This window comes from Belonocnema kinseyi, chromosome 3 (genome assembly GCF_010883055.1).
Source record: "Belonocnema kinseyi isolate 2016_QV_RU_SX_M_011 chromosome 3, B_treatae_v1, whole genome shotgun sequence".
Taxonomy (NCBI): Eukaryota; Metazoa; Arthropoda; class Insecta; order Hymenoptera; family Cynipidae; genus Belonocnema; species Belonocnema kinseyi.
In genome coordinates this window covers 96,893,847-96,902,996 of record NC_046659.1, presented here as the reverse complement: position 1 = coordinate 96,902,996, position 9,150 = coordinate 96,893,847, and the positions used below count along the sequence as shown (strand labels likewise).

Below are 9,150 nucleotides of genomic sequence, written 5' to 3'. Positions count from 1 at the left end.
TAAGTTACTATACATCAAAACAACAACAAAAATTTGGGCAATAGGAGAAATACGTGATCTTTTATTTTCGTTCTATAATGATATATTCCCTCACAACAAAATGAGATCTCTGGCATATTCCTAGGATATCGCGTCAGGATATGAGATATCCTGAAAAATTTCCTATAAATGTTCCAAAATATCCGTGGCATATCCCAGGGATATCGAGATTTCCGTTCCGGAGGATATCGTGACAGAATGTCCTGACGATATTCTAACTGAATATCCACAGGATATCACAATACTATAGTAAAATGTCCCACGAATGTCCCAATATTATAATAAGATATTCTAATACATTACTAGTGGATTTTCATTAAAAAATAAAAACAGAGAAATAAGAACACAAATTTTATTGCTTTTAGGAAGTTGTAAATCTATACTTTACATGTAATACTTATATTATTACGTATGCAATAATGTTACATATATACATTAGCACTTCGTATATCAGGAATCTTTTTTAAACTTTTGAGGTTAAGTTTACTGTAATGGAGAAAAAGCAGCAAGAACTGATACTTCTAATCTTTTTAAACTTTCAGCTTGCATGAAAGAATTAATTTAAATTGATACACGTTATTTTTTTACCTCTTTTAATGAATTTGCCAAATTTTTCATTAATTTTAATGAGAAAACAAGATTTGTGATTGGATGTTATGTTTACAAACATCATCATCTTACACTTAAATCTACATTTATTTATAGGAAAACATAATAAATGCATGCTTATAAAATGTTCTGTACATTTAAACACGGAATAAACAATCATCTGATAATTCTGACACTTGAAACAATGTTGCAAATACAGTAAAACGACCGTACATGGTCAACAAGTCACAAGTCTTGGACAAGACAAGACTGCAAACTTATGAACGCGGCGCAAAGATCTTCGATTCTTCGTAGCTCCGGGGAAAATTTATTGTTTTTATAAAGAATGAGTTTGTTTCTTTAAAGCAAACTGAGTATAAATTATTTGCAAAAGGTACAAATATGAATTTTAAGGAGTATAATAAATTAAATGATTAGGATATCTTGGGGACATCCTTGGCATATCCTGCATTTTAAATAGGAGACATCACAAGAACATCCTAGGATGTCCCGATTTATAGACATTAAGATATCCCGTACTAAAAAAATTGGGACATTAATGGGATATCCTCAGCATATTCTGAGATATCTCTGGGACATTCCAGGGATATCGAGATTTCTGCCCGTAGGATATAATTCGCGATGTCCCTGCGATATGCCTAGGATATCGTGGGAGATAAATGGGATATTCCGCCGATATCCATTGCTGTGAGGGTTCCAACACTGAATCATTCTGAAACCCTAAGCTAGACCTCTCTGCATGATCTGAAATGGAATTAGGTCAATAATAAAATTATTGCTTAAATTTTTGTATTTATTTTTCAGTTGTACGTAAGAGCTGCAGTTCTTGTTTAATTTAAAGATTAAACCATTAAAGGCTGATTTTATTTCTTTAAAGATCCCTTACAACTTTATTTCATTGATTTTAATTGATATTAAAATTATTTGAGTAAAAAATTGTTTACAAAACTAATAACTGTATAATTCCTAAATAATTCAATTTAAATAAAAATCAATCAAATATTTCATACGAATTGTAGCTTTTACCTATACAACGGAAAATATGTAAAATAAGCAAATCTAAATATTTTTTGTTAAATAAACAGTTAACTTGAATTATTTTCTCCTAATGTTCCTTAATTTCAAAATTCGGTGATATTAATAAAGGGTATGTTTTCGCGGATTTTATCAATAATTATAAAGGTTTGATTATTTTAGAGGGGCCTTTCAAAAAATACGTTATGCCTTGGGAGGGGCAGCTCGAGCGTTGCGCCAATGTTAAACTTACGTGGGGGGAGGGGCTAAAAATGGAAGGAAAGAGCGTGACGTATTTTTTGAATGGCCCCAGATTGTATGTACAATAAATCCTTCTGTCACTTTTAAGAAGTTAACAAGAGACTTCGGAATTTTATCGAAATTGGTTCTCTTGCTCTAAGTACCTCAGGAAGTGTCAGCCCTTAAAGTCTCAAACTCTAAATTCCGCCACCTCTATGTCTTTTTCTCACATGTTCTTTCAAGGATAACAAAACCCCCTCATGGGAACCAGTGCCTGAGAACCTTTCTGTTTTAAAACGAAGAGCACGAATGTGTGACCGAGGGGTAGCCTCGTTTGTTCATTAGCATTTTTTGTTCTTTTAAAGGAAGAGTAATCAAGGGGGACATGCCAAAGTTACCCACACATGTGTAATTAGTGAAAGGGTAGATTGTGTGAAAGAGAGGGAGAAGGAGAGAGAGTGAGAGAGCTGGGAGGTATAATAACCATTAAGAAAATCGATATATATTTGATCACTCTATAATCATAATCTTCTGCTCTATTGCCCCCAGGTTCTATACAACCAGCAGGATGCTCTCGTACGGCACGGTGACCTAGCAACGCCCGATAGCGACCCCAGAGTCGAGAGCCATTAGCGATCAACAACCCTGATCGCTCCCCTATCTGTGGACGTAGAACGATGAAGAGGATTTAAAGCCCAAAGTTCGTCGCCATGAAGGATCACGGGAACGAAAACACTTCGACGGAGGTGCCCGTCCGGGCGCTGAAGTCTCTGTTGAAGAAGCCAGGCCAGACGAAGGGTAAAGGCCACAAAAACCGAGTGGTGATAAACGAAAAGCTGAATGAGTTTTTCGCTGCGGATTATATCATCCTGATCAAGGAGGAATGCTGTACTGATTATGAAGAGGAGTGCGATTGCTGCTGCCAGGAGCATGAGATGATCAGACTTGGAAATTGCAAAGAGTGTAGAGCTGAGTTGAATCTTCACTTTGGTGGTGACGGGAGATTTGGAGACGGCTGTGAGGATGATGTGCAGGTTCAAAGGGAACAAGTGTTTGGAAGTGAGGAGTCTCTGGGGGAGGAAGAGGAGGATGATGAAGATGAGAATGATGAGGATGACGAGGAAGAGCCGGTGGAGATCGGGGAAGTGACGTTGGAGGAAAAGAGAAACATGGCTCCCCTACGAAGTCAACACCAGCAGCGGGAGACATTGAGCCCACCGGAGGGTTATAAGGACTTGTGCGTGGAAAACGAACTGGGGAAGGAGTCAGAACATCGACTTGAGAACGTGTGTGCTGAGTGCAACTACTACCAAAGGGCGACAGGTGAGTCACGAGGCTCGTATTTCATTCCTATCCCTCTTTCTATCCGTGTTCGCTTTACTTTACTTTGCTCACCCGTCTCGGACGTCTGTCTCGACTTCGCTGTTGGTCAAGGACCTTGCTACTACCATCGAAGCATTGTGAACTTCTTCTCTTGCTCTTCAGTCTGAGTTACAGGTTGTTAGACTCGGTTTCTGTTCCGTTCCAACTGGTTTCGATTTCCATCTCGGAAATCTTAGTTACTTTCATGGTAGAGATGAAGCTAATTTTTCAAACTGGAGATCATTGTTAATGTCACTTTTCAACGATGCAATCTGCTTAATGTAAATTGGGATCTTAAAAGCGAAAGGTCTTTTTTTAATGTTTTACTCAGAACAAGTATACTTAGGGATGGCGATGTAAGATATTACGGTTATATTTTCTAGAAATTATTTAGTCTAATGACATTGTTATATAACCTAGCTCATTTTACCACAATTATTAAAACTACTTTACAAATCTTACGAGAAACACGAAAAGTTAAGAATAATTAATGAGAAAAATATTGAAGTATTTTTCTGAAATTTTAAGACATATGTACCCCCCCCCCCCATTTTCAGGGCTCGTAATTTTATACACCCCCTATCTTTCTTAATATTTTCCGGCTAGATTCTCTTCGTAAATGTATTGCTTGATTAGATATACATCCAGACGCCGATTTCTTTAGTAGAATTCACATTTGTATTAAAAAGCTTGGTCTCAAATGAAAAGTAATACGTTAAAATTATTAATAAAGTAATATAGTAAATGTTGACATTTAATGTAGTAGGCAGTATAGTAAGCATTATAAATCGCGCTGACAAACAGCAACAATAAGGTCTGTTTTACTGTTGATTTTTAGATATTAGCCCAATCAAAAAAGTCTTACGTCAGAAATTCTTTTGATCCAAGTACCCCCCCCCCCTCTAGATGACCTGGGAAAGTTAAAAAAACTTTCTGGATCTTTAATGGCCACTCGGAAGATTAAATTAATATAGATGAAAAATTTAATTACATGGAAAATCATTGCAGAGTGAATACAGGCATTTAATATTTGATACAACCTGAGTTAATATCACTCTTGACAGATTGTTTGAAAATTAATTCCCGACGCCATTAATGGCAAATTATTAGAAAACACTAAAAAAAGGGTCATTCTGACTGTCATAAAACCTAATCTTTGTTAATGGTTTCCTTCTAGAAAGTTATATTTTAATTTGTTTGAAGAAAATTTTTAAGGGTTATACTCGCTTAGACCCACTGATTCTGAATTTTTAAATTAAAAATAACTAATTTAATAATTACAAAGTTTTCATTCATCAATTTTAATCTCAGTTTTTAGCCAAAAAAGGTTCGATAATCTCAGCCTAGACAAGGCTCGTCTTGAGCCAAGTAAATGTCGTCTTAGCCAAGACAAGGCTCGACTTCAGACAAGTAAACGCAGTTTTAACTGTCATGGCTGTAAAAGTATGACGAAGGCCTATGTCTCGACTCAGTTTTGAGACGCAGACAGACATCGATGTCTTGGAGATGAACTCAAGACATAACCAAGTCGAACTGAAGTCGAAGCATTTTTACTCGGGAGTATTTGAAAATCTGATTTTTTAGAGCAGAGCTAATTGCACTTAATATCAGAATCAGAGAGAATAAAATCACTACCTATATTCGGTTAAAAAAGATCAAACTTAAAAAAAATCTAGACTTTTTCTTTATATTCCGCGTTTTCAATAAAAAAATTAAAATACTCATAAGTTTAGGAACAATTGTTTAGTCGAAACCCCCTCTTCAAATAAAAAAACAACTATAATAGAACTATTATACTCAACTATTATAGAAGATGTTCTTTTCAAAACTAAAGAAGAAACACGAACCGTTTGTGAGTTCAGAGTGTAGTGTTCGTTTTAAATTCGAAAAAAGTTCTTTTGGATGTAAAAGTTATTAACTTTATCAACCGATTGAGTCCGGAAAGGCAATTATTTGTCAGTTTAATCCAATCAGCTTTTTATTGAGCACACTTATTTCTCGCAGAGAATACTTTAAAAAAAGAAATTGTCAACTGTCTTCTCTTTTTCTCAGTTTCATTACTCTTTCTCTTCGTTGTTATTGCCATCGGCTAGATTCTAGAATCCAGATTATAGACTGTAGATACTATCTACAGTCTACACCTCCAACTATGTTAGCACAACTTGACTGTTTTAATCCTCTCCTGAATCATTTTCGAGTGGAGGTCCTTTTGTTTTTGCTTGACATTTAAATCCAAATTCAAAAAATCTCAAGGACCCATCAAAATGTGTGACTAATTAGGACACGAAATCAATCATAAATTCTGTCTGTTTTATGTATCAACTTTTGCCTTAAAGCTTTCACCCCTTATTATCCTTATCATTATCTATGTATGTATAAAGTTTTTCTAAAAAGTTATGAAAATGTTCAATAAAAAAAGAGTCAAAGTTAACAAGAATACAATACTTATATTTTTTCGAAAGTGCTGTGTAAAATGAAATACAGTGCTTCATTAAAAGTTTCTGATACACTGAATAATCTTGACTTCTGCTTTCTGAGAAGACAGCCTGGTATTGGTATTTCAATTTCAAATTATAAAACGAAAATTCTAAACTCTTCTTCATTTATAATTAAATTCTTCTTTCAGAAATAAGTCTTTTCCTTGGCTTCGAAAATGTAAAGTGTGAAGTGAATTGAAATTTAAGTAGATTACGTCGTACTTATGTTGGACCTACATTGGATTCAAATTAAACTTCAGAAAATGAAGTGCTCATTTAAGATCAGTGATGGGCAAATTGATTTTTAAAATGAACTATTTTCACTTTTTTAGATACTTTTGTATTTTAGAAATTTACATATATTAAGGAAAATAATTAACGCTTTTTTTCATCTGTATTCAGGGATCCTAGGATTTCTACATTTTATTGATTTTTTAAAAAATTTATTTAATTATTTTGAATGTATCCTGAATTGTTTTAAATTCCTTTGCAATCCCTTGTATTGAATGGGTCTTCTTTGGATTTTCAATTTTTTTTAGTTCAAGCTGAAGACTTTTGAATTCATCTAAACTCACTGAATTCTAGCCATGTTAGTTTACTGGCATTGTATTAAATTCTGTTGAATTCTCTTGAATTTTCCTTATTTATTCCTAATTTTTAATTCCATGAATTTTAAAAGTATTTTCGAATTATTTTCTAATCACTTGAATTTACAAAAATTCTTCTTACGTTTTTAATTATTTTTAATACACTTTAATTCTATTCAGTTTGCCCTAAATTCTGTTCAATTATATTAATTTAAATTATTATAAATTTCATTAAAGTCTTTTGAATTTCCTTGAATTAATTTAAATACACTCCATTCTGCTCAAATAAATGAATGTAAAAATCATTTTTATTTATTTCAATTCACGCCTCAGCCGTACTAAATAATTTTACGAAAACTGCCCGTCACAATTTGAATAGTAAACGTGAAAATATAGTTGCAAATGGAATAAAATTTATTGATTGCCGAAAGTAACTAAAAAATTAACAATTTTTAGAGTTACTATTACTGAAAAAATGTAACTAGTTTTCATTTCGTTACTAATTTACAAAAGTAACTTTATTACCACTATCGTTATCACACTATAGTTAAAATAGTTATAGTTAAAAGAAACGGGTGCAGTTTCGAATAGCGCTCACCTATGATTTTTTTGAAACACCGTATACTTAAGTGTTTTTACGAGCTCATTACGAAAATCGTAATGCAAATTTTATTATCATGGCGACAGCCCTGGAAACCCCAGAAAATTCATGATTTTTCGCATTTATCTCGGTAAATATAGAAAATTTCGAAAAACATTTTGTAAAAAAAGTGATAGATTCGTTCAAAATATAAATTTTTTATTCTAAACACTTTTGATTTAAAATAAATAGTTTATGAGAAAAATGCTATTGAAATTTAGTAAGTGTAGGGAGCGGGAGGGCACCCCTGTTACTGGTCACAAAAATAATTTTCTACTAGATGGCGGAAAGGCCTGGGCTAGGGATGTAATTTTCATCTTTATCGTAAAATATCTTAGAAACTTTCACTCGTACGAAAAAAATGGATGTAACATAAAATGCGTATTTTATCAATTTCTACAACTTTTGTCAAAGTTATGTATATTTGCACCCATTTTCACTATGGTTTTCGTAATCAGGGCATCACGATACATAAATATACATATTATAAAAAAAATCGGAGGTGAGCGCTATTCGGAACATTATCCAAAGAAACTAGTTACTTTCCATCACTGCTTCAGATCACATTCTTATTTCCGGAAGTTGAAGATCGCATCTGGAGAAGTTTTGTTTCCGTCGAATCAAACACTCGTTCCTCTAATGACTGATTGTTATATATACAAGAAACTATTCTTGCTCACTCTCACTTTTCCTTCTGGTCGACTTTTTGTTGGTCAAGGACCCCGCAAGAGCCGCATATCGTAGCCTTGCCGCAGTCTTGACTCAACCACAGACCTCCTCTTCCGTTCTTAAGTTCCCCTATCCTTTATTTCGTTTTTTATCCTTTTTTGAACTTCTTTTTTTTCTCTTTCGCTATCGTCGAATCGGTTCTATTCGCATCGTTGCCACTGACCATCGGCGAGTTCCTTCCGGAAGCTCCTGTGTTTAGTCTTTATCAAAGACAAGTAGGGTGATAGGGTCGCTTCCAAAATTACGTTCGAAACTCGTAAAAACCCCTCTGGGAGATAGAGATATAGGAATAGAGTAGACTATACGAGCAGAAAACGTTGACGCTTCTTCACTCAAGCATTTTATATAGACACAGGTGGCCTTCTTTATACCGAAATGTTTAATGAGCCAATTTACTTCAAGCCAGATTTCCTACTTCCGTCTGCTTTATTCTCGCCCGAATATAGGGTGGAACTTCCACTCGCTGCGTCCTGTTCGTGGTTTAACTGCAGTTACGCTTGTGGAACGAAATATCCGGGTTGAAGTGAATCAAAATTCAAAATCCTAGCCTTTCTAAAGAAGACGTCTTATTATAATTATACACCCGTATAATTATAGTTATATGTGTATTATGTACGTATTTTTATATCTTATACTTACATTTTTTATTTTATTGTATATACTTATAGTTAAACGAAAATTTTGCATTTATTGTTGAAACCCAGATTGGCTTTCATTACTTGAAGTTGTTTCATTTCTAAAATTTAACATTTTGAAAATTTAATCTACATTTAATCCCTTCTAAGAATGTTTTAGGTGTACAGTCAAGTTAAAAGTGACTTAATCTTTAACTTTATTGAGAACATTGACAAAAAAGGCCCAATGATTATTGCAACAAATTATAGAAAAGAAACACGAGCTTAAATAATGATAAATAGTTGAGGATATAATTGTTTATCTGAATATACTTATTTGCATATTTGTGTTTTTTTATCCGCTTTAGGCATAATTCGTCATCGTCATTTTCATTCAATTTCAATTTACTAAAGCTTACTTTATTGCTTGAAAAGTTTTTTACAATTTCATTCCTCACGTTTTTATGGAAATTATTTTATTTTGAAATATGACGCACATTTATATTTAATTAATAATTTTTTGAATTAAACAATTTCAAAATTATAAATACTCTATCGTGGTTAATTTAAAATGGTATAATTGTCTAATAAATTATTGAAGATATTATACATGCTTTATGTTGGTGCTTTTAGATTGAAACTAGTATTCAAAAAATGAGATTTTCATTAATTTTAGGTTCTATTAGAGTTTAAAATCGGAAATGGATATTTTATAACAAATTATTAGGTTTCAAAGATCAAGAATCATATGTATAGGGAAATGTTCTCTCGGCCTCAACAATGATTTATTCGGCATAAAGCTGATAGAATGCTTTTTTCTACGAGCAGAAACTTTTCAA

General features: G+C 33.3%; 1 protein-coding gene across 1 annotated transcript in view; it reads left to right on the top strand.

Moving 5' to 3' along the window:
* Positions 1 to 9,150, top strand: part of LOC117170309 — a 94,158-nt gene that overhangs the window by 9,168 nt on the left and 75,840 nt on the right. Inside the window, exon 2 of the mRNA XM_033356991.1 lies at positions 2,452 to 3,225. Coding sequence (XP_033212882.1) covers positions 2,613 to 3,225 — 613 coding nt within the window. The 5' untranslated portion in view covers positions 2,452 to 2,612. The remainder of the gene's footprint in view (positions 1 to 2,451; positions 3,226 to 9,150) is intronic.